The 26,531-nt window shown below is 39.0% G+C and overlaps 1 protein-coding gene across 10 annotated transcripts in view; it reads left to right on the top strand.

Annotated features, from left to right (window-relative positions):
- The window catches only part of CCDC158 (coiled-coil domain containing 158), a 91,327-nt gene that overhangs the window by 43,154 nt on the left and 21,642 nt on the right, over positions 1-26,531 (top strand). For 7 of the 10 annotated variants that reach the window (XM_060187897.1, XM_060187900.1, XM_060187903.1 and 4 more), the window contains exons 12-17: positions 7,878-8,067; positions 9,718-9,870; positions 16,528-16,640; positions 19,327-19,485; positions 21,928-22,020; positions 23,578-23,700. In XM_060187897.1, coding sequence (XP_060043880.1) covers positions 7,878-8,067; positions 9,718-9,870; positions 16,528-16,640; positions 19,327-19,485; positions 21,928-22,020; positions 23,578-23,700 — 831 coding nt within the window. The remainder of the gene's footprint in view (positions 1-7,877; positions 8,068-9,717; positions 9,871-16,527; positions 16,641-19,326; positions 19,486-21,927; positions 22,021-23,577; positions 23,701-26,531) is intronic. The other 3 variants (XM_060187898.1, XM_060187899.1, XM_060187901.1) reach the window with 2 other exon arrangements.

Raw genomic sequence — 26,531 nt, 5'->3', positions numbered from 1 at the left:
CTCCCCATCTGCAGCAAGGAAGCTTCCAAGCAGTGAAGCAAATCTGCATTTTTGTCTCCCTCTCTTTATCTCCCCTTACCCCCTCAATTTCTCTTTGTCCTATTGAATAAAAATGGGGGGTGGGGTGGGAGAATGGCTTCCAGGAATGGTGATTTGTATTGCTGGCACCAATTCCTGGAGACTAGAAGCAAAAAAAAAAAAAAAAAAAAAAGCCTAGAAAGTTCTAGTGCTTGTTTAGTGCTTGTTTTTATTATAGGAACACTCTTTTTGCCTCCAGGGTTATTGGTGGGGTTTGGTACCTGCACTATGAATCCACTGCTCCTGTGGCCATTTTTTTTATTTTAATTTTTTATTTCCACTGCTCCTATGGCCATTTTTTAATTTTAATTTTTTATTTTTATTTATTTATTTGATAGGACAGAGAACTTGAGAGGGGAAGGGAAGATGGGGGTGGGGGGAGAAAGACACCTGCAGACCTGCTTCACAACTTGTGAAACATCACCCCCTACAGGTGGAGAGCTGGAGGCTTGAACTGGGATCCTTATGTAGGGCCTTGAGACTTGTACTATGTGCACTTAACCCAATGTGCCACAGCCTGACCCCCTAGGAACATTCTTAATGGCTATACTCATCATGAAAATGACTTTAAAGGTTTCTTATTCACCAGCTCTTATAATGAAAACTTTAAAATAGGTTTGCAGATCATATTAGAGGGGAAAATATGATTTTTCCACCTTCTTATTAAAGAAGTCTGTTTCTAGCATTACTAAGAGTACAAACAAATGAAAGAATCCTGCTGAGTCTTATACTCTAAAATTTTAAAACAGTTTAATCACAATAAAAGCTTATGAAAGGAGTACATCTATATCCCATTTGTAATGATAGATGATACAACTGTGAAACAGAGACAGCCATTAGTAACTTACGTGACAGCATCACTGCTGAGATTTTATGAGTAAATATAGTACAGTGGTTCTCAGTCATCTGAATTGAAAACTTTAATCACCTGGAGGGCTTGTTAAACCAGCCAGCAGGGCCTCTCCCTCCCCACCCCCAGCATTTCTGATGCAGCAGGTCTAGTATGGGACCTGAGACTCAATATTTCTACAAATTCCCAGTAGTGCCGGACTAGAGAGCTGACATCAAGTTCTAATATCAGTGTACTCCAGAGTGATGTGGAATGCTGTGAAGACTTTGTAGAAAACTGAGAATTTGAAATGGGCAAAACTAGACAGAGAGGCAGAGAAATGGCCTTTCTACTGAGCACAAGGAAGAAGCTTACGCTGTACTTTTGTCTGGAAATGGATTGAGTAGGAGGTACTTAAAATTTGGAGTAGAAATGAGGAGGTAATAAGGAAAAGGCAAATGGTGAAGCAGTGTTGGAGTGCATTAACCTGACAAAGTTTGGATAAAGAATGCAAAGATGGGGGCCAGGCAGTGGCATGTGAGGTTGAGAACACGATACAATGTGCAAGGACCCCAGTTTAAACACCTGCTCTCCACCTGCAGGGGGGAACCTTCTCAAGAGGTAAAGCCATACTGTAGACTTCTCTCTTGCTCTCTCACTATCTTGCCCCTCCTTTCTCAATTTCTTTCTACTCTATCCAAAATAAATAAACAATAAAAAAATAAATGTTTTTAAATTAAAAAAGAATGCAAAGATGGGTTGGAGAAGACAGGAATCCATTTTCAATACCCAAATGTAGAACTGAGTTTTAGGGAAGGAGTCCCTGAGTGAGAAAAGTTTTATACAAGCACAAAGAACTTAAGTGAAAATTGTGAACATTATCACCATACCCACTTCCCTCCACAATGCAGTGAGGAAGAAGGAGGTAAAGTCTGACTTTACCTGTTTAGCCTGGCTGGGTCCCCAATGCTCCAACAGCAGTGCAGCAAGCGTAGCAATGGGGCTTCTGAATTGGAGCCTTCTTCACAAAGATAAGACTTTGGGCCCTGTTGAGCGCACATGTTGCCACCAGTAAGGACTAGGGTTCAAGCCCTCCAATCCCCACCTAGCGGGGGGGGGGGGTTGGTTCCCAAGTTGTGATGCAGTACTACAGGTGTCTCTCTTTCTCTCTCCCTCGTTATCCCGCTGCCCCTCTCAATTTCTCTGTCCTATCAAACAAAAGGAGGAAAAAAAAGACTTAATGATCAGCAGCTGGTCCACGCAATAGAACAGGAGTAGCACATGCCCAGCACGTGACATAATGCTTCTTGCTTTCCCAAGAAAAGCCCTCCCCCAACCCATGCAGCCAGGTAGATCTGTACTGCAATGACCAGGAGCAACTAGGCAAGCAGGCATCAGATAGTGGAGAGTAGATAGTATAATGGTTATGCAAAGTGACTCTCATGCCTGAGGCTCCAAAGCCACAGATTCAATCCCCTGCACCACGACAAACCAGAGCTGAACAATGCACTGGTAAAAGACAAACAAAACAAAACAAAACAAAAAAAACAGATAGTCTTTACTGCTCCAGGCCGACACAAGTATGCTACAATACAAACCTATAGTTCTTCACCAGACCTTTTTGAAACAGCCCAAAGCTTCTCATGTGTTGACATTACAAATATAGTATTGTCCCCTACATTTAGTCATTTATTTTATAGTCAAACTGTGTTAGCTAATACTAGCAGTCCTTAATGAAGGGGAGGGGCTAAGGATTTTAAAAAGTTATGTTCTTTTGAAATACTGCATTCTAGAAGGACCTAGACCAACTCTATTACTGAGTAATACGTTTACGTTGGAGACTTTAATAGCCATCACCAAGACTGGGGATATTTCTCCACTCGTGCTGACGGCTCTATCTTAGCCGACTGGGCTTCAGCGAATGACCTCTCCCTATTATACGATCCCAAACAGCCAGGCTCTTTCACAGTGCTAGATGGAATAAAGACTCGTCACCCGACCTGTGCTGGATTAGCACAATCAACGGCCAAGCCTTTCCCGCTACGAGACAAGTTCTCAAGATCTTCCCGCACAGTCATCACCACCCAGCTATCATCCACATTGGTCTCCAGCTCCCACTGATTCTGTGCTCGGAGAAACTAAGATGGAACTTTCGGAAAGCAAACTGGCGTCTGTTCAGTGATCTTACCAACAAATCTATTCCTGCAATTCCAATTAACTCTATCCCCTCTGAAGATTCCTACAGGCGCTTCCGCCAAGCCATCTTCAAAGCAGCTTCCCAAGCTATTCCTCATGGGAGACGTGCTAACTATACGCCTTGTCTTGATGCTGAATGCGAGCAACTACTAAAGCAGTATGATGAGTCGGTCGACCCAGATGTGGCCGACCATCTCATTGCCTCCCTAGATGCAGCACGTCCAGCCCACTGGCAACAACTCATGGAAAGTCTGAACTTCACCCACTCAAGTAGGAAGGCCTGGAAGCTTCTTCATAGTCTGGGTGCCGGTAGCCAACCCTCTCCCGTCTCCCATCCTCCCGTATCTCCAAACTCAGTGGCCAGTCACCTAACTCAAGTTGGACGTGCTAAGATCGACCCAGTCTGGAAAAAAGAAATTTCCCATGAGTGGTCATCCTACTTCCATTTATCTTGTCCATCTCCAAAACTCTCCCTTTACACTGTCTGAACTGGAAGACGCTTTGAAGAGGGTTAAACCGGGAATGGCTGCTGGCTATGATAATGTCACCCCAGAACTCATTCTTAACTTGGGCCCCGCGGCAAAGAAGTGGCTCCACTTCATTCATGTCCCACATCTTGTAATCCGAATCTATGCCCAAAATTTGGCGTCGTGCAAAGATAATAGCAGTTTTGAAACCAAAGAAAGACCCAACACTGGCCGCCAGCTATAGACCAATTTCTCTCCTCTCCGTGTGTTACAAACTCCTTGACTGTTTCTGTCACGTATTTCTCCTCTTACAGAGAAATTCCTATCACCCGCCCAAGCTGGTTTCCGCCCAGGAAGATCTACCTGCGAACAAGCCCTGGCCCTCTGAACTTACATTGAAAATGGATTCCAGAAGAATTTAAAGACGGGTGCTGTCTTTGTTGATCTCACAGCAGCCTATGACACAGTCTGGCACAATGGTCTCCTAGTCAAGATCTCAAGATGCCTGCCTCCATGGGTGGCCAACACTATATCGTTTCTTCTCCAAAACAGAAGATTCCGGGTGCATCTGGGTGACAAGTCTAGCAGATGGAGACTTGTCTCAAGTGGCCTCCCCCAGGGCTTTGTTCTGGCTCCTATGCTATTTAATATTTACATCAATGACCTTCCAGAAACTTCTTCAAGGAAGTTCATCTACACCGATGACATCTGCTGTGCAACTCTGGCATCCAAGTTTGACATCCTCGAGGAAACACTCACAAAAGACATGTCTCTGATATCTAATTACTGTAAAAAATGGCAACTAATCCCTAGTACTGCAAAAACGGTATCATCTGTTTTCCATCTACACCATGCCTCGGCCTCACGTGAGCTTAATGTGCAGCTTGACGATACGAGAATCCGGCATGAAACCCAGCCAGTCTATCTTGGCATTACTTTCGATCGCACCCTGTCATTTCACGAACATCTCATAAAAACTGCAGCAAAGGTGGGCGTGAGGAATAACATCATTGCAAGAATGGCCAGCTCTTCATGGGGCGCGAGCGCTTCCACAATAAGATCATCATCTCTGGCATTATGCTATTCCACTGCAGAATACTGTGCCCCAGTATGGTTCCGTAGCCCCCATGTCCACTTGGTCGATTCCAAATTATATTCCTCCATGAGGATAATTTCTGGAACCATCCCTTCCACCCCTATTCCATGGCTGCCAGTTCTTAGCAACATTGCCCCACCAGATATTCTTCGGGATGCGGCATCATCTAAGTTCATTTCCCACGTCTACGCTCGACCGGACCTGCCAATATACGCGGATATCTTCGCCCACCCTGTCCAACGCTTGGCGTCTCGTCATCCAGTCTAGTCCCCTACGCCTACACTGAACTTCTCTGTTCCAGACTCTTGGAAACAGAGTTGGCAGTCAGCTGAGGTAAAGAACAAACACCTCATCACAGACCCCTGCAAGCGTCAACCGGCTTTGACCTAGCACGTTATGATTGGGCCCTCCTCAATCGCTATCGAACAGGCCATGGCCGGTGCGCCACTATGTTCCATCGCTGGGGAGCCAGAGACGACCCGAACTGCCCCTGCGGCTACAGATAGACTGTGACCCACATAGTCAACGACTGCCACCTCTCCAGATTCAAAGGAGGTCTCGAAACTTTACATCAGGCTCAACCTGACGCTGTTGACTGGCTACGGAAGAAGGGCAAACGCTAGAAGAAGAACTGAAAATATAGTGTGGCAGCTGGGGAAAGAGCCCAACTAGTAAGAGTGCAACACTTGCATGCCTCAGGGCTCCTGGTTCAAATCTAGCTCTGCATATCCCAGAATTGTGCTCTGGTTCTCTTGTCTCATATGAATTAAATAAAATGAATATTTTAAAACATATAAAGTGATAAATCTCCAAACTGTTTTCCACAGGGATTTAACCAATTTATGTCCTCATCAGAAATGTAGGAGAGTTTCTTTTCCCCCATAGCCTCTCCAGCAATCGGTGTTTCTGTCTTTTCAATGATATCTCATTTATTTTTGCATTTCCCTGGTATGGTGGTAGAAAAGGACTTAGGTTGGAGGAGATAGTGTTTTGCACAGACATTCATCATGGGAAGATGAAACGTTATACCTATGTGTCAGCAACTGTTCTATAAATTATTAACTCTTCAGTAAAGTAGAAAAATATATCTATAATGTGACCTACATATGTAGTGTAGAACTTTCTACTACTAGATATGTAAAAGGAACCTGATCAGTTGACAAATTATTCTATTTGACTCACTATATATAGTAATTTTTATCTTGTGATCAATATAAAATTATTTATGTATCTGTATTCTTTTTATCTGAAATGAGATGTTTTACACTTACAGCACACATCTCCATTCTGATTAGTTAAGCTTTGAGTGCTTTGTAGTCACATAGTGACTCTGTACTTGACAGTGCAAACCAAGGTACTGGGAAGAGAATGGGATTCATTCTAGGAAGCCTTCCCAACACAGAGACCAGTAGTAAGACCATTGCAGGAGTACCCATGAGAGGTGAGGATAATTCAGACTAGAGGTTGGGAGATTTTGACAAACAGATCATTGTTTTCAAAGGTAAGAGATTTGAAATAAGGCAGTTCCATTAACAAAAGAATTGGGAAGAAATGAAGAGAAAGATTCTTTCTATAAAGAAAAAATAGGAATGAATTTTAGTGTCTAATTTTTGTTCCTGGATCCCTCTCTGGCTTTATTGCTCATTAACTCACTTCCAGTCCCCACGCCCTCAAAGTTCACTCCAGTGTAGAAGAGGAGAAATCCATTTCCCTTGAACCTTCTGAATTCTTGTTTGCATCTCTATAACCAAGACAGGTAAACAGAATTTTCTTAATATCCATTTGGCACACATACATAGGAGAAACCCAGAAAATAAGTAACTCAGCGAGGTGGTTAAAATTCAGGCTTAAATATCACAGTTAAAACAAATAAGGAAGCCAGGGAGACAAGTTATGGGACAGTTGCTAGGAAAGCTAGAAAAGGATGAAGTTGGTTAAACAGATTTAAGTTGGTAAGAATGTTTTGTGGTTTAGGGTCTTCTCTTCCTTTGTTCAGAGAGAAACATTCTTACACATGGAAACTTCCTCTATAAATATAAATGTCCATTATGTGTATATACTATACTGTTTTCAGAACTTCTCTGTCTCTCTAATTGTGTCAGTTCAATATAATCCTATACCAAAGAGTTACATATGGAAGTGACATATTTGGGCCTCCACTAGCCATTCTGACCTCACTACTGTTACTCTGAACACCTTACCTGTGCTTCCTTCACTTCTTCAAGGTTTCTGCTCTTTGGGAGTCCTCTCCTGATCAACTGTAATGAGTTCACAAGTCTTCTCCAGGCTCTGTTCATTCCCTAGGAAGACTGACAGGACTCAGTATGTAGTCATGCTCATAGAGACCGTTCATTACCAGATATAAATGAACAGATACAAAAGTAAAAGGCATATGGAGAAAGAGTATTTGGTCAGCCAGAGACTTAGTGCCCAGTTATACTGGGGCAAGTCATCTAAGTACCCCTTGCCTGGCAGATAATTCATTTCAAAGGGAAAGTCACTGTTTAGCATAAATTATTTTGTTTGCTGAAATAAGTTAGGTTCAGTGAGATACTCTTACCAATTAGAGAGGTGAGAACCCTTCCAAAACCCCAGTTACCAGCTACCAACCAGCCAATGACCAATATGGCTAGTAGATTTCAGCAATAACTAGTCTCTTCCTATACCTGTGTACATTCTTTCTCTAGCCCTCATATTTTCTTTTATTTTTTGTCATGTACCATCAGCTGGCTAATAAACATTTGTTACTGTCTGTCTCCTTTCACTGGGATATGTGCTCCATGAGGATAGGACTTGATTTACTGTTGCACATGGCCATGACAGAGTACGAGAGTAAGGTACCTCAGGCACAAGGTTCAAGGTGGTGTTCACCTTTTGCTTTCTTGCCTCATTCTAGTTTCTACCTTGCTGCTCTGTTCCCAACATATAAGCAAGCAGTGCCTGCTACAAAACAGGTGATCAGTATGTGCACTGAACAGGAACTGTGAAGGGTTGTGGCAAGTGATACTGAGAAATGATGTCTAAAGTTAAAAAAAACAACTTCATTTCCTTTTTTCCCCTCACTTATGACTAATGCTTTATAATAAAATACAAAGTTAATATCCTGGGAAATAGTGGGAGAGTATTAACTAGAGTCAGATGCTGACTATAACTATTTATGTACACACTGTGTATTTCTTCCTTTATCCTTTCTACTTATGCCTGTATTTAGATTTTAAAAGATAAAAAGGATGCAAAAATACGGGAGCTTGAGGCCAGAGTGAGTGACTTAGAACTGGAAAAGGTGAAGCTGGTGAATGCAGGCTCTGAGCGGCTTCGTGCGGTGAAGGACATCAAACAAGAGAGAGATCAGTTGTTAAGTGAGGTGAAAACTAGTAGGAATGAATTAAACAATCTTACAGGTATGTTTATTCAGTTCAAATTCTGCCAAAAAGAAAAAAATAATAATGCTATTAATGAGGCCTTTCTCATCCCTCATTACAAATATGGATAATTCTGCTGCTCCAGTGGCGATGGTGGTAGCCTGAAATTCTGATCTTTTCCAATGAAGACCAGCTGTATCTTGCACTCCTTAACCACTAGTCTTAATCATCCCTCAGAATCCATGAAATTCTCTATTGACTCTCCAAGGAAAAAAATGAGGGAAATACAAAGTTTGAGTTCTTTGACTCGAATAACTTACTAGAGGTTTAATAATAATGCCAAATATACAAATTTCTCAAAAATCCAAAGCCTTAAATGATAAAATGAAATACATACAGTTTCTGATGAGAACTGCAGAGATGCAGAGTCAATGATTTCCTGAGCAATTGCTTTATCAGAAACTGAGAAACACAACAGCAGCATCCCCAACCGGTTGTGAGATAGACCTCAAGAGACTGAGTTTCACTGTGGTAGGTGACACAGGCCCATGATCTAGTACAGATGTAGGACAGAGTGGGGAATTAGCCTCCCACTTGAGGTGACATCTGTACTAGGGTTGAAGAAGGAAAAGAAATTTGGCTGATATAACAAGATGGAAGTGCAATCCAAGCAGAGAAAACATTATGAGTAAAAAAAGATAAAGGCATGAAGCAGAATGATGTTACCTCAGAAGAATTAATTGGAATGAAAATACAAGTGAATGAGAGCTAAGAAATAGACTAGGGTAAACAGACCCAGTTATTGTGGCACCAGCCATAGTGAGTAGGAGATGGTTGCCCTCAGCTTTTTGTTTTTAGATTTTAGATGGGCAGTGTCAGTAGATTGAGAAAGGCAAAACTAAATGGATATTAGAGGCCAGCCAGTTAAGGAAAATTTTGTAGTGATCCTTGGGAAATAAAATGAGAACTCAAGCTAAGGTAGTGGCAGTAAGAATGAGAGAATAAAAAATTAAGGATATTTGAGGGAAAAGAATCAATGGTACTCGGTTTTAAATTTTAGATTTGCAATATTGTGAGAACAGTGATACAGCTGACAGAGGAAAGCTAGAAAAAGGTGCAGACAAGCTTAAGGGCAGAAGGAGGAGAAGTAGTCAGTGTAGGACACTGGCTAGCATGCAAACAGCCAAGTGGAAATTTCTGGTAAATCTCAGCAAAGAGGCCTTGATAACAATTGATTTTTTAAATGTAAATCTATATACCATATACAAATGTTGAATATATATATGCCTGTTATCTATTTGAATAATGAATTTATGACAGATATTTTGGTAGCTACTAGAGATAAAAGGTCAGAGAAGATTCATAGTTGCCCTGACTTAAAGTGTCATGGAGACTCATATACCTGCAAGTGTGGTTAAATCTGTTAAAATGGATATGATCATCCAAGTAGCTTTGATGCAACAGATTGGAAACAATTATAATAGCTATTTAAAAGAAGGCAGTGCAGTGGTGAGTAGTGAAGGAAAATCCATAGAAACAGATAAAAATAGAGTAAAATTCTTGGAAATGTATATTTAATTTCTGTAACATGAAATTAAATATACATGTTCATGAATTGCATATGAAATACATTCTACAACAATGGCACAGAAAAAGTAACCATCTTTTGTTGGTTTTCATATTGTACAGAAGACTATGAAGTCTTAAAAAGAAATTTCCGAAATAAAACTGAAGAAATGGAAACTACTACAAATAAACTAAAAATGCAATTAAAATCAGCACAATCTGAACTAGAACAGACAAGAAATACATTGAAATCAATGGAGGGATCTGATGGTCATGGTATGCTGTTTTAAACTTTTTTTCTTGTTTCTAATTTCAGTGTTCTAGATTTATCAAACACAATTCATCAAACACAAAACCTGAATATATTTCCTGCCACATGATATAAGACATGGGAAGACTGGTGATGGAGTCCGACAGAGCTTAGGCATATGCAACCAGGAACACATCCACAAAGGGATGAGGAATTAGGAACATTTCCTGCCACATGACAATAACTAGTCATCACTGCTGTGTGCTTTATAGCATTTAATGGAAATTTCCATGTGCTTAGTTTATTCTCTAATGTATCTGAATCTTTCTTGTAACTATTTCAATAATTTCTTTCCCTTTTTAGATGATGTTTTTTAAAAAAATCCTTTATTTTTTTCTTTTCTCCTCTTTTTCTTTTTTTTTTTTTTTTTTTTGACGTCAGGGTTATTGCTGGGACTCAGGGCCTGTACTACAATTCCACTGCTCCTGGAGGCCATTTTTTCCCCTTTTCTTGCAGTTATTATTGTTGTTATTGATGTCGTTGTTGGATAGGACAGAGAGAAATCGAGAGAGGAGGGAAAGATGGGGGGAGGGAAAGATAGACAACTGCAGATCTGCTTCACCACTTGTGAAGCGATGCCCCTGCAGGTGGGGAGCTAGTGGCTCAAACTGGGATCCTTAGACCAGTCCTTGCGCTTAGCGCCATGCGCACTTAACCCACTGCGCTACCACCTGACTCCCTAAAAAATCCTTTATTTCACATAGACAGAGACCAGAGTATTAGTCAGCCCTGTCATACGGTGCTCCTGAGGACTGAATCTGCAATCTTTGGGACCCAGGCATAAAAATCTGGTGTGTGGCCTCTATAACTCTATAGTCACAGTAATTATCAAACCTCAGTAAATAAGATAGCAATTACTTTTTTAAAATCATTGATGTAAATTTCCATATAATTCTTTTTTTCTTTACTGAGGGATTAATGTTTTACAGTCTACAGTAAATACAATAGTTTGTACATGCATTAACATTTCTCAGTTTTCCACACAACAATACAACCCCTACTAGGTCCTCTGCCAACCTGTTCCAGGACCTCAACTCTCCAGAGTCTTTTACTTTGGTGCAATACACCAACTCCAGTCCAGGTTCTGCTTAGTATTTTCTCTTCTGATCTTGTTTTTCAACTTCTGCCTGTTGAATGAGATCATCCCATATTCATTCTTCTGTTTCTGGCTTTCACTTAACATAATTTCTGCAAGTTCCATCCAACATGGGCTGAAAACAGTGAAATCACCATTTTTATTCTGAAAATGTCCAATAGTTCTAGTTTATCTAGCTCTTCATGTACCTCATTTCCTTATTGATTTTCTGCCTGGATGATCTGTCAAGTTGAGAGAGTGGGGTGTACTGTGTTGCTGTTAATATATTGCTGTAGCTCTTTCAGTAGATATTTGATGTATTTAGATGCCTTCTCCTTGGGTGCATAGATGTTTATAATCATTAAGTCTTTTTGATTTATTGATCCTCTGAGCACTAAGTAATGTCTATCCTTATCTTTTTAAATTTTATTTATTTCAAGGTCTTAACATGTCAGATATGAGCATAGCTATTCCTGCCCTTGTGTGTGTGTGTGTGTGTGTGTGTATGTGTGTGTGTGTGTGTGTGTGTGTGTGTGTGTGTGTGTGTGTGTGTGTTCCATTGGCTTGTATGGTGGTTTTCCATCCTTTCACTTTGAGTCTGTATTTGTCATTTTGACTTAGGTGGGATTTCTGCAGACAACATATGGTTGTGTTGTGTTTTCTGATCCATCTTCTTACTTTGTGCCTTTTAATAGGTAAATTCAGGACACTGACATTTATTGATATTATAGATTGAAGATATTTTAATGCAATTATTATAGATTTTTAGAGTGTTCTGATACATGGTATGTTTATGGTGATCTGATTGTTTATAAAAGACTTTTCAGAACTTTTTTCAGGGCTTTCTTGGTGATAGTTGATTCCTTCAACTGTTGTTTGTCTGAGAAGGTTTTTATTCCCCCATCTAGTCTAAATGACAGTCTAGCAGGATACAGTAGTCTTGGTTGAAAGCCTTTTTTCATTGAGCACTCAGTAGATATCTTACCATTTTCTTCTGGCCTGTAGTGTTTGTGTGGAGAAGTCTGCTGCTAATCTTATGGGTTTTCCTTTGTAGGTGACTCTTTGTTTTTTCTCTTGCAGCCTTCAGGATCTTTTCTTTATCCTTATTCCTTTTCATTCTAAATATGATGTGTCTTGGTGTCTATAATTCTGGGTCAATTCTGTTTGGAGCCTGTAGGTTTCTTGCACCTTTATGTCTTTTATGTTGTCTAGAGAAGTTCTCAGCTATTATGTCCTGTAGAATGCTTTATTCCCCTCCCTCTCTTTCTTCCTCTAGTAGGCCTATAATGTGTATATTATTTCTTTTGAAGTCATCCCATATGTCTCTGTTGTTGTTTTCAGTATCTCTTAATCTCTTTTTGAGATCTCTTCCTTCTTTCTTAATTTTCTCTAACTCATCCTCAATCTTGCTAATTCTGCTTTCTGCCTCATTTATTCTATTCTCTCTCCCCTCTGTTGCTTTCTGTAGCTCAGCTATTTTGTTACCCTGTTCTTATCAATACTGTATTAGCTTATTCAGCTAGTTGTGCTCTTAGCTCAGCTACTTAAGCTTTCAATTCTTTAATTATCTCAAGATAGTTAGTGTTTTCCTTCAGAGTCTCATTTGTTATTTCTGCATTTCTGATGAGAATTCTTTCAAACTCTTTCCTCACTCCTGTGACTAATTCCTCAATTAGTATTTTGATATTGATCTCATTCTTTGCTTCTACCTTTGGGGAGCTTTTAGCTGGACTTTTGTGTGGTTCATTTCTCCAATGTTTCTCATTGGTTTAAACATTATTATTTTTTTAATTTTTATTTATAAAAAGGAGACACTGACAAAACCATAGGATAAGAGGGGTACAACTTGTTTAACTATTATTTGTCTTAATTTTATTGTCTTTATTTATTTGATAGAGACAGCCAGAAATCTAGAAGGAATGGGGAGACAGAGTGGGAGAGTGACAGAGAGATACCTGCAGCACTGCTTCACCACTCATAAAGCTTCCCTCCTATAGGTGGGGACCAGGGACTTGAACCTGGGTCCTTCTGTACTGTAACATGTGCACTCAACAAGGTGCACCACCACCCTGTCCCTGTTTACTATTATTATAGTGTGTTATGAGGTCCTTCTCTTAGTACTTTTCAGTCCACTGATCACTCTTGCCTGGATTGACTTGTGTCTAAGTAAGGTACTTAATGAGTGCACAGTTGTGTAAATTAACAGTTGTTTCGATGTTATCTCAATCCCTGAGTTGAAGCACAGTGGCTGTTAAAGCACCTCTTTTGTCCTTTTTCTTCCCTGTAGGCTATGAAAGCCTGAGGGCTTTTAAACTATAAGTAGGTTTTTTTAGCTTAATAACTCACTCCTCACCAAGAGATCATGCTGGGTATGAGAGAGATAGCACAGTGGTTATGCAGAGAGACTCCCACACCCCAAGGGTCCAAAACTCTGTGCTCAATTCAGCTTCTCTGTCAACCCAGGCAGCACTACTGGGCCTTGAGAGTTTCTAAACAAGTCCCTTTTATAGTTTGTAGGTTCTGAGCCATTTATTAACCATGTTCTCATCAGAACAGTGTGGAAAGGCTCCCACTATACAGCCCCACCGCTAGACCACCAGGGTGTAGATCTTTTTTTTTTTTTTTAAGAAAGGATTAATTAACAAAACCATAAGGTAGGAGGGGTACAACTCCACACAATTCCCACCACCCAATCTCCATAACCCACTCCCTCCCCTAATAGCTTTCCCATTCTCTATCCCTCTGGGAGCATGGACCCAGGGTCATTGAGGGTTGCAGAAGGTTGAAGGTCTGGCTTCTGTAATTGCTTCCCCGCTGAACATGGGCATTGACTGGTCGGTCCATACTCCCAGTCTGCCTCTCTCTTTCCCTAGTAGGGTGTGTCTCTGGGGAAGCTGAGCTCCAGGACACATTGGTGGGGTCTTCAGTCCAGGGAAGCCTGGCCAGCATCCTGGTGGCATCTGGAACCTGGTGATTGAAAAGAGAGTTAACATACGAAGCCAAACAAATTGTTGAGCAACAGGGTGTAGATCTTATCCTGAGTTTCCTGGTCAGTTCTCTGCCTCTTGATGTCAGCACAGGGTCTCCCCCGTGCTGTTCCAGCCACTGAGGGCAGTTGCAAATGGAGAATCACAGTTGTATTTTGTGGGTCTTAGGGGAATCCTCTCCTCCTTTCAACAGTCATTGGTTGATAAAACAGACTGGAGGTGGCTCCTCAGTTGGCAAACTGCCAGACTGTTACCAGCCACTCAGGAGTAGATATGGGCTTTAGCCCCAGGAATTTCTCCTTAGGCTCCTCTTTGTCCACAAGCCACACATGTTTTCACTGACTGGTGACTTGGTGAGTTCCCAAAGTAGTCCCAGTCTCATCTTGTTGCAGTTTCAGGTGATCTTTGATATTCCTTGTTCTTTAGAGAAGTTTCTCAACTAGGTAGAAGTAGTAGTCTGGGCAGAGTTGTGGTCTCTGGATGTTCAGGTGATTTGGTGGGTTCCCAGAGTAGTTCTAGTCCTGTCTTGTGGTCCCAGGTGGTCTCTCCATATCATTCTTGCTATATTTGCTGACTATAACAATATCTAAAGCTTACACTTTCTGAATTATAAATATTTTTGTTAAAACATTTAGTCTTGGGGGGCCAGGTGGTAACACAGTGGGTTAAGCACACATGGCGCAAAGCACAAGGACCGGCATAAGGATCCCAGTTCAAGCCCCCAGCTCCCTACCTGCGGGGGGGGGGGGGGTGTCACATCACAGGCAGTGAAGCAGGTTTGCATGTGTCTTTCTCTCACTCTCTCTGTCTCCCCCGCCTCTCTTGATTTCTCTCTGTCCTAGCGAACAACAACAACAACAAAGGCAACAAAATGGGAAAAAAATGGCCTCCAGGAGCAATGGATTCATAGTGCAGGCAACAAACTCCAGTGATAACCCTAGAAGCAAAAAAAAAAAAAAAAAAAAAAAGATTTATTTTTGTACTCACTTCAGAAGTGCGCATGCTAAAATTGGGATGACACAGAAAAGACTGACATGCCCCCTTACACAAAGCATTTCATACTTTTTCTGTTCTTGGAGGTTTAGTTCTTCCATCAAGAAAATGGTGTGATTTAAAAAGGTTGGTCAAGAAGCCCACAGAACATCTGTTCCCTTCCCCATCTTTACTGAGTCCCTTCTTCCCTGCGTTCCAGACATCTCTATAACTGCCCAGTCATGACACAATTGTTAAATTGACTAGGTAATCCTAGGTTTATATTCAAATGCTTGTCTTTCACTGATTAAAATCAGCTTAAAGTAAAAATATTTCTCAAGAAAATCACCTTTGACAGCCAACTGTGATCCACTCAAACCAGAATTCTTCAGAGTGGTAAGCAAACAATGTCTGTCTGTTGGCCTACTAATAAATCAGTGTTCTCTGCCTCTGTTAACTCTTTTTTTGACAGTTGAATGAGAGGAGCTGCATCTTGTTTGTGAGAAGTCAGACATTTTATTTACTCACAGTTTTTCTTTTTGATCTCTGAACTTGATTGAAAGCAGTGACATTTCAAACCTCTTTCCTTGAATGGATATAAAAACAGCACAGAAGTTCTAACTTCGAGTTCCTGAATAAGAATGAATGTCATATGTATTTTCAGTATTCTGTAGTAGCTTAGGTATACAATATTGAGTACCTTTCTAGAACTTTCTTTACCCTGTCACCAGTTTTACAAAATACTTATATATGTCAATACTATTGTTTTGATTATTGAGAAAACAATGTGTTCCAGGTACCTGAGAATGAAATTTTGAGTATGTTGTGATACTGTTGGAATATTTAAAAAGATTACTAACATTTGTGTGGTATTTTAAATACAAGTTTCTAGGGGGAAAATCAGTAAAGATTAAATGTAGGGGGTCCAGCAGTGGCACACCCAGTTAAGCACACATACTATGAAGTGCAAGGATCTGCGCAAGTATCAGGGTTCAACCCCCTGCTCCCCATTTGCAGTGAGGAAGCTTCATAAGTGGTGAAGCAGGGCTACAGGTGTCTATCCTTCTCTCTCCTTATCTCCTCCTCATCTCTTAATTTCTCTCTGTCCTATCCAATAACATGGGGAGAAAAATGGCCACCATTTCAGTGGATTCATAGTGCCATCACTGAGCCCCAGTAGTAACTCTGGAGGCAAAATAAATAAATATATATATGTACATATTTCTTACATGTGTGTGAATTTGAATATTATTATTACCATTAGAAGAATAATAAATTGACTCCATTCATAGAGAAATCATAAAATATATATATATATATATATATATGCTCAAGATATGAATCCTGGAATTTGTTATAGTATAGTATTGTATTGAATTTGTATAGTATTGTTATAGTATTGTGAAATTTGAAGATCTTTGTGTGTAGCTACTCACTTGAAACTGCCTTCAAATTATAGTAAACTCCTCAAATTCGAGAAACTTTAAAAACTCCATGTGATAATAACTATCTTATAGATCATAATTTCTCTATCAAAGCAAATTTTTAAAATTCAAAGTCACAGTTTACTTCTTTCCCCATTTCTACAGCTATGAAAGTGGCAATGGGGATGCAAAAGCAAATCACAGCTAAAAGAGGTCAGATAGATGCCCTTCAGAGCAAGATACAATTTTTGGAAGAGGCCATGACAAATTCAAATAAAGTAAGTAACTAAAGGGATTAGTAAAACCAGTGTGTTCACTCGCTAGTGAGCTATAAGACAGACTAAGGCATAGTAGAGATACAAAGTATGATGGAAGATAGAGAAAAGGTTACTGCTGCCTGAGAGGATGAAGGAAAAATTACTGAAGAAACATTTGAGTTGGTCTTGAAATAACTTGTATTTTTAAGTTCAGAAAATGGGGATTAAAAAATCCTTTAGAAGTTGTGTGCAGCTAATTATCACAGGAAAATAAATTATATACATGTGTCAACTGTCCTGTAAGTTATTATTTCCCCAATAAGATGATTTTTTAGTAAAAGAAGTAGAGAATGGTTGTAAACAAGGAATCAATCAAATCTGGTATAACTTTACATATTATGTAAATTCTGTCTAGATATCTAAACTCACTGTACTCTGTAAAATTGTGCAATAAAAACCACAGAATTTATGTAAGCAAGAGAATTAGGAACACTGTTAATAATTCATCAGTGACACATTAAAAAATTTCAAATCTAATCTAATAGAATGATGGTATGAGTTTACACATTAAGAAAAATATGGATACAATAATAAGCATGACCCTTGGTTTAAAAAAAAAAAAGGTAAAGACCTGGAGTTTGCTTGAGGAAGTGTGAAGCAAACATTGTAGTTTATGAATTATGGTGAGGGGTGGAAGAATATTTTTCTGTACTACCAGAGGTTCTTGGTATTGGCTTCTATTACATGGTAACTTGAGATCACTGGCAGATAGGTATTAAATAAACATGCATGAATACTTTTTGTGTATTACTGAACAGCTCTGTCTAGCTTATTGCTATCATCTAATATTATTTATAAATGAAATTGTACAAGTCACTTTATAGCAGATTACCAGTTTCAAAAAGACAGTTGTAAGGGAGCTGAGTCATAATGAAAACGAGAAAAATAAAGAACATGTGTAGAAAACAATAAAGGCAACTAAAAGAATTGTTTTTCTCATAGTCCAAAGAACTGCTAAACTACTTTAGAAGAAGACTGAATATTAACAGATATATTTGTTTGTGCATATCTCTCATTTTATGGACTTATTTCCTCTTTTTTCTCTCCACCCTTTCTTTCTCTCCTTTTCTGTTATCCTAATTTTACCATTTCTCTTTCTTCTTCAGTTAGTTACCTCTCTGGAACATAAAGCAATGCCCATCCTTCCTGAGGGTACATAGAGCATCTAAGTGCCTGTTGTCAGCAGAGATGCCTGCCCCTTCATAGGAAACTATTCATCTACAGGCAGTGACATCCTCTGCAAATAGCAAGTGTCTTGAATCCCTCTTTCTTTCTGAAAGCTTTTCTGCCTGATGTGGAAGAAAAAAAGTTTTTGTACTGAACATGTATATTGCAGTGATTTGACCTTTTATCTTCTTTGTCTTGCATACCTTCACCTCCCAATAACATTTTATCTGGCCATATGTCACCACCAGCTTCAGCCATGACTGAATTATCTGGTGTTCGTTTCTTCTTAAAGGGTACTCAATTCTTTTGCAAAACAAACTCATGGATTTTTTCATTATCCCTATAATTTATCACAGGAAATTAATGTATCAACAAGTCAGGTGTGGAGAAGATAGCATAAAGGTTGTATAAAAAAAACTTCATGCCTGAGGCACCAAAGGTCCAGGTTCAGTCCCTAGAACCACCAAAGCCAGATATGAGCAGCAGTTTTCTGAGGAAAAAAGTCAGGATTGTGCTGAGTGACAGGGCTATGAGTAAGTGGATATCAGATACAATGATTAGTTATATCTAGGTATAAAAAAATGGGCATATTAAAGTCACAGGGACTTTTCTACTTTCAAAGTGAGCATTCACTCTATGAAAAAAAGTGTTTTTAAAGAAGAAAAGCATAAGTAATTGAATAATATATATTTAAGAACTATATATTCTTTTTTCAAATTCATAAACTATTTTAAGGAATAAAATAATTTTAGTGGGACTTTATTAAATACCAAAAACTCCATATCAGTAAACTCATTCTTATCACTAAACCACAGGTCACTTGTAAGTTGCATTTCTTTTTATGTTAGAGAGTGTGCCTTAAGCATTTATAAAATGAAATTTTAACCTTAAAATAAGATAAAAATTTGTAAGAGTTTTCATATAAATCAATCTTCTTTAAATATCTACTGTCCTTTATATAAGTCCCAATAAATTCATATATGAGGACTTAATTCACCATGACACTGTTTCATTTTGTATCAATACATCTAATAAATGTAGATTTAACAAAGATAAATTTATAAGGAAACAACAATATTAGGCATGATGAAGAGAAAGTCCATGGTTAACCTAACTCCAGCAGCTCCCAGGTCCAACTCAGAAGCAAATAAATGACATATGAATGAAGTCTTAATTGAAACCTTTACATAATAGCTTTGTATTTCTTTAATATTTGTTGATATTTATTTTCAGATAAGACAGAGAAAACCTGAAAGCAGAAGGGGAGATAGAGAGTAAGAAAGGGAGATACCTGCAGCACTACTTCACTGCTCATGAAGCTCCCCCCCGACCAAGAGATCAGGACTAGGGGCTTGAACTCAGGTCCTTGCACATGGTAACATGAGTTCTCAATAAGGTGTGGCAATGCCCGACCCCTGATAGCATTCTATTTCTATCATACCTTGGCATATTATCTGCTATTGTCTCCTCTGTAATATAGGAAAAACATTTCCTAAAAGAAGAGAAGAATAAATTAAGCCAGGAATTAAATAGTATTGCAACAGAAAAAAACAAAATGGCCGGAGAACTAGAAGTCTTGAGATCCCAGGAACGCCGTTTAAAGGAAAAGGTTGTTAATATGGAGGTTGCTCTTGATAAGGTGATTATTATTAACTAATTATACAAAGTTATCAACTAAGTAGCTATTAACTATGTGAAATGATGGTATGAGTTTATACATTAGATTAAGAAAATCATGAATACAACAATAACTATGGCCCTTAATTTTTTTAAAAAAGTAAAGACCTAGAGTTCCATGTTGATAGGAAATGAGTCTGTTATGATTAGCACCAAGCATAAGAAAAAAAAAACACATATCCTATAAGAGGGCTCCTACGAACTTAAAAACTAGTCGTGATGTATATATTTTTACCAAATTATTTTTAGGCTAACATGATCACAGGAACTGTAAGATATAAAAGGCTCTTGTATCCTTAGTGACCTTTAATATCTAAAGTTGCCTCCAACTGATTTACAACAATAAATGACCTGAACACTGGTTAGAACACAGTCTGGTGATACAAAATAAAGTAGTACTAATGTCAGTTGGTAGAGCTTAAGAAGTGCAGGGCCTGGAAGGCAGCACTGTGAGTAAAGCACAGAACTCAGAAGCATTAATCTTGAGTTCATTTCCAGTCAGCTTATGTGCCTGAATGATGCTCTGGTTCTACCTTTTTCTACTTCTGTATCTTATGTTGATAAATAAATAAAATGTTTTTTTAATATACAGGTGAGAGGTCTAGGTAAATAGCACAATGATTATTAAAAAAAAAAAAAAAATCCATGCCTAAGGCTAGAGATCCCAGATTCAATCCCTAGCACCACCAGAAATCAGAACTGAGCAGTGCTCTGGAGGTGGGGGTTGGGGGGTGTGGAAGAGTGGAGATTAAAAACACAGCTTAAAAAATGAGAAAGGTTGGGCCAGAGAGATAGTTCACCAGGTGTGGCACATATCTTGCCAAGTGCACAGTTCATGTTGGAGTTCCAATACTACAGTGAGTTATCATAGCTCTGGTGCTGTGGTGTCACTCCCTCTTAAAAAAAAAAAAAAAAAAAAAGCAGGTGGCACAAAGTGTAAGGACCAGTGTAAAGATCCCAGTTCCAGCCCCCAACTCCCCACCTGCAGGGGGTCACTTCACAGGTGGTGAAGCAGGTCTGCTGGTGTCTTATCTTTCTCTCTCCTTGTCTCCCCCTCCTCTCTCCATTTCTCTCTGTCCTATCCAACAACGACGACATTAGTAACTACAACAATAAAAAACAACAAGGGCAGCAAAAAGGGAATAATAAAATATTTTTAAAAATACAAAAGGAAGGAAGGGAGAAAATTAATGAGAAAGGTCAATGACATATCTGTCCTTGATATTTATTATAAAGGAGTAAATCTTTGTGTCACCTAAAATCTTAGCCTGCAAATAGACCAAAACTAGTCCTTGTTTTTATTTTATTATTTATTTTAACCAGAGCATTGCTCAGTTCTGGTTTATGGTGTTGGGGATTGAACACAGGACTTCAGAGTCTCCGGTATAAAAGGCTTTTGCATAACCATATGCTATCTTCCCAGTGCACCAAAATTAGTTCTTGACTGTTAAGAAATAGGAGATTTAAAGGATTCTGGACTAGGGGGGAGATAAGAGGTGGAAAGAGGATACCAGGCATATATTACAGAATGGTGAAGAAATACTTGAGTTGGCAGTAGGAGTGGTGTGGAGAGATAAGTCATACCCAGGTTTCAGCAACTTCCTTTAAAATATTATCCCCCCCCCATAAAATAATATGAGGGGGAGAGAATAAGAGTCATGGTTGGAAGATACCTGACGAATCATATTACAACATCCTGCTCCTTGAAACAACATTCGATCCATACTGTAAATAAATCAAATTGTTTTAAATTGCAGGAAGGGAGGAAGGAAGGAAGGGAGGAAAGAAGGAAGCAAGGGAGGGAGGAAAGAAGGAAGGAAGGAAGGAAGGAAGGAAGGAAGGAAGGAAGGAAGGAAGGAAGGAAGGAAGGAAGGAATTACAGACTTCATGGTTAGATAAATGATCTGTGATCTTATCTATGGCAATTGATCTTTAAAAATGATTTAATTACTCAATGAATTCCTGTTATGGTTATTTTTATGTATTGTTTACATAGCACAAGTGACCATTTCATTTTTATCCAATTACTTTGAGTGCTTGCTACATACTATTTACTTTATAGATGCTGATTATACCAAGGATAAAAACATGGCCTCTTGAGCAGAGGGTAGATAGCATAATGGTTATGCAAGGAGACTCTCATGCCTGAGGCTCTGAAGTCCCAGGTTAAATCCCCCACACCACCATAAACCAGAGCCGAGCAGTGCTCTGGTTAAAAAAAAAAAAAAAGAAGAAAGAAAGAAAAACATAGCCTCTTAATAACTCTCAGTTTACTGAGTAAAGCCAATACTTAGAGACATGTGATTTAGTATGCTAAAATGGGAGTTTACTTGAAGAGATAGGTTAATAAAACAAATTGCATGAAGAAATAGTGGATAAAGCATGTGTTGCTGTTTAATTGTAGGCATCTTTGCAGTTTGCAGAATGTCAGGATATAATACAGCGTCAGGAACAAGAATCTGTACGCCTAAAGCTTCAACATACTTTGGATGTAAAAGTAAAGTCTGTTTTTTCATCATATATAGTAGTTTAAGCAAAGTTAATTCTTTGTTTGGCATACTTTATTTTTTTTCTTTTTATCAGAGCACTGATCAGCTCTGATTTATCTTAGTGTGTGGGATTGGACCTGGGACTTTGGAACCCCAGTTTAATAGTCTGTTTGCATAACCATTATGCTGTCTACCCCCACCCTGTTTAACATATTTTTAAAATCTTCTTCATGTACCTAGATATATTCAGGTGTACTTTCAGCATTATCTAATAAAAGTTATATGTACATTGTTACATATTAAGACCTATTCTTTTCATATATGGTATTGAAGTGTCATGCTTTATGTTAAATTTATAATCATAATAAGTGGAGGAAAGACCGAAGTACTTGCCTTGAGGCTCTTTGAGAAGTGGCCTCTGCACACATAGTGAGTGCAAATGCAAAGACCCAAAAATGCCAAGTATTTTTGGTTTCTTTGTAGAATAGCAAAAAATGATAAAGTCTGCATGACAAACGTATTCTTTTTTATTGTTTTTTTTTTTTTTTTGCCTCCAAATTTATTGCTAGGGCTTGGTACACTACAAATCCACCACTCCTGGTGACCATTTCTTCTTCTTCTTCTTCTTCTTCTTCTTCTTCTTCTTCTTCTTCTTCTTCTTCTTCTTCTTCTTCTTCTTCTCCTTCTCCTTCTCCTTCTCCTCCTCCTCCTCCTCCTCCTCCTCCTCCTCCTCCTCCTCCTCCTTTTATCCATTTTATTTGATAGGACAGAGAGAAATTGAGAGGGAAGAGGGAGACAGAAAGATAGAAACCTACAGACCTGCTTCACCGCTTGTGAAGTGGCCCTGTTGCAGGTAGGGAATGGGGGCTTGAACTCTGGTCCTTGCACAAAGTACTATGTGCATTTAACTGGGTGTGCCACCACCCAGTCCCCCCTCCCTTTTTAGTTATTTTTAATTTTTTTTATTTTGGAGGACAGAGATAATTGAGAGGGGAAGAGGAGATAGAGAGGGAAGAGAGAGAGACCTGCAGCACTGCTTCACCACTCATGAAGCTTATGCTGCTGCAGGTGAGGACTGGCAGCTTGAATCTACGTCCTTGTACTTGGTAACGAATATTCAACCAGGTGCACCACCACCCCAACATGTGTTCTTTTAAAAGAGAACATTTTCTATTAATGCATATGTTTATTTCCAAGTATTTTTTAAATCATAGATATATTTTAACATCTCTGTAATGGTTATCTGCACAAGCAAAAGCATTCCATAGTTACCATATGCAGGTAGGATGCCAGTATTAGTAGCATAGGGTATTAATAGCAAAGGTTAGAAATGACTGTGATAGTTCTCTACTCTTGCCAAGCATAAAAGTATAATCCTCAGCTCCATACATTACTTCAAAAGAGTAACATAGACATTTAGAATCATATTGTTTAATACTTTTGCTTATAACTTTGTGGGAGTTCACAATACAAGACTGAGATTATTTTTATAAAAATATGTATTGATTTCATAATTATATTTGAAGGTTGGTAATTATTTTGCTCATGTCTGTATTGTTTTCCAGGAACTTCAAGGTCCTGGATATACCTCAAATCCTTCTGTGAAGCCTCGCCTGCCTCAGTCATCAGCAGCCCGGTCTCATTCTAATGTCCCCTCCTCCCAGTCTACTGCCAGCTTCCTGTCTCATGTAGGTAGTCTGATCACACATAGTGCAAATAATTTTAAACTGAGAAGAATTTCATTTAAAATTATATCTGGGTGGCTGGGCGCTAGCGCAGCAGGTTAAGCGCACGTGGCACAATGCGCAAGGACTGATATAAGGACCCAGGTTCGACCCCTCGGTGCCCCACCTACAGGGAAGTCTCTTCACAGGCGGTAAAACAGGTGTGCAGGTGCCTGTCTTTCTCTCCCCCTTTCTGTCTTCCATTCCTCTCTTGATTTCTCTCTGTCCTATCCAACAACAACAATAATGACAATAACAACAAAAAGGGCAACAAAATGGGAAAAATGGCCTCCAGAAGCAGTGGATTCGTAGTGCAGGCACTGAGCCCCAACTATAACCCTGGAGGCAAAAAACAAAACAAACAAAAAAAAACTTGTATCGTGAGTTTTAACCATTTCAATTATTGCACTTTAGAATTATTCAGACAGGTGAATAAAAAAATGTTTTCTTCAATATTTGATACTTCTCTGGAGAGAAACAAAGATTAAATATTCCATAGAATTAAATATATATGTATGTATATATATATATATATATATATATATATATATATATATATATATATATGGCCTTCAGGGTTATCACTGGGGCTCGGTGGCCTGCACTATGAATCCACTGCTCCAGAATGCTATTTTTTCCCCTTTTGTTGCCCTTGTTGTTTATCATTGTTGTTGTTGGATAGGACAGAGAAAATGGAGAGGGGGGAGATTGAAAGGAGGAAAGATAGAAACCAGCAGACCTGCTTCACTGCTTGTGAAGCGAACCCCCTGCAGGTGAGCCCCCTGCCAGGTCTGAGATCTTTACACTGGTCCTTCAGCTTTGCATTATGTGTGCTTAACCCACTGCACTACCGCTTGGCTCCATACTTTTTTAGGTCAATTATTAATCAACTTTATTTGCATCACAGATATTGCCAAATTATAAAGCTAATGCTGAGATAGATTAAAAAATAACCATCACTTCAAATGCAAAGGCATATTAGTGGTATATTCAGTACTCTGCAAGGTGAAATGATGTATATGCTATATTTTTTCTCTATAAACTAAATGCAAATTTATTTTAACCATAAAATTTTATTCACCACCAAATAGTCTTATTCCTTTTAGTTAAAATGTTAATGTTGGTTTTTTTCTTTTAGTTTAAACTTTCATGCTATTTGAATTCAGAAAAAATACATATGCAACATAAAATTCAGGCTTTGTCTTCTAACAATATGTATTTATAGAACTACTTGCTTCCCTGCAACCAGTAAACAGTTCTGACTTTAAAAGAATGAGACTTGGGGCCAAGTGGTAGTGTACCCAGTTGAGCACACATACTGCACAAGGACCCAGGTTTAAGCCCTTGATCCCTACCTGCAGGAGGGAAGCTTCACAAGTGGTGAAGCAAGACTGCAGGTGTCTCTCTCTCTCGCTCTTCACCCTTCCCTCTTGATTTCTCTGTCTCTATCCAATAAAGGAAGGAAGGAAGGAAGGGAGGGAGGAAGGAAGGGAGGAAGGAAGGAAGGGAGGGAGGGAGGGAGGGAGGGAGAGAGAGAAAGGGAGGGAGGAAGGAAGGAAGGAAGGAAGGAAGGAAGGAAGGAAGGAAGGAAGGAAGGAAGGAAGGAAAAGAGAAAGAGACCGGGGTCGGGCATTAGCGCAGCAGGTTAAGCGCATGTGGCATGAAGCGCGGATCAGCATAAGGATCCCGGTTCCAGCTCCTGGCTCCCCCCCTGCAAGGGGGTCACCTCACAAGGAGTAAAGCAGGTCTACAGGTGTCTATCTTTCTCTCCCCTTCTGTCTACTCCTCCTCTCTTCATTTCTTTTTGTCTTATCCAACAATGACGACATCATCAACAACAATAATAACTTCTACAACAATAAAACAACAAGGGCAACAAAAGGGAAAATTTTTTTAAAAGAATGAGACCTATTTTAGAAATCACACACATAAAAATCATTTTTTAAGTTTTTTTTATTTTCCTTTTTGTTGCCCTTGTATTTTTATTGTTGTTGTAGTTGTTATTGTTGTCATTGATGTCGTCGTTGTTAGATAGAACAGAGAGAAATCGAGAGAGAAGGGGAAGACAGAGAGGGGAAGAAAAAAGACATCTGTAGACCTGCTTCACTGATTGTGAAGCGACTCCCAAGCAGATGGGGAGCCGAGGGCTTTAACCGGGATCCTTGAGCCAAACACGTGGCTTCGCACTATGTGTGCTTAACCTACTGCACTACCACCCAACTCCCAAAAATCAATTTCATTAGTTAACAGGCCTACAATCTACATAGCAACGGGCTCACCTATTTATGCCACTGAAATGAATGCTCTGTGACATTATATGAAGTCAAACTGAACAGAAATAGGCACAAAAATATGGAGATATTCATTAAATAGTAATTTGTAAAAGCAAAAATTGAAATCATACCAGTTTGACAACAAGTCATTGGTTAAAAAGCTATAAACACTGATGCAGTCATCAGCAGTTACATTTTTAGCTATTATTTAGTGGGAAAATGCTTGTTGTGTATCAAATGGCTAAATATCTGGTGATAAGAAATATATATATATATATATATATATATATATATATATATATATATATATATATATATATATATATGAAATGACCTCTCTTCTCAGTTTTATCAGAAGTCCTCTAACCAAGAATAAAACATAGGTTTCCTAAAGCAAGGTACTAGACCAACTGTGAAGCACAAGCTAGAAGATCACAAAATCAGTTTTACTACTTTTGACTTATCATGAGTTCAAGGGTATAGAAGGAGGTAGCTCAAAATTTAAATGGGTCATAGAAGTAT

This window comes from Erinaceus europaeus, chromosome 3 (genome assembly GCF_950295315.1).
Source record: "Erinaceus europaeus chromosome 3, mEriEur2.1, whole genome shotgun sequence".
In the NCBI taxonomy this organism is placed as follows: Eukaryota; Metazoa; Chordata; class Mammalia; order Eulipotyphla; family Erinaceidae; genus Erinaceus; species Erinaceus europaeus.
This window is presented reverse-complemented; position numbering and strand designations above follow the sequence as displayed.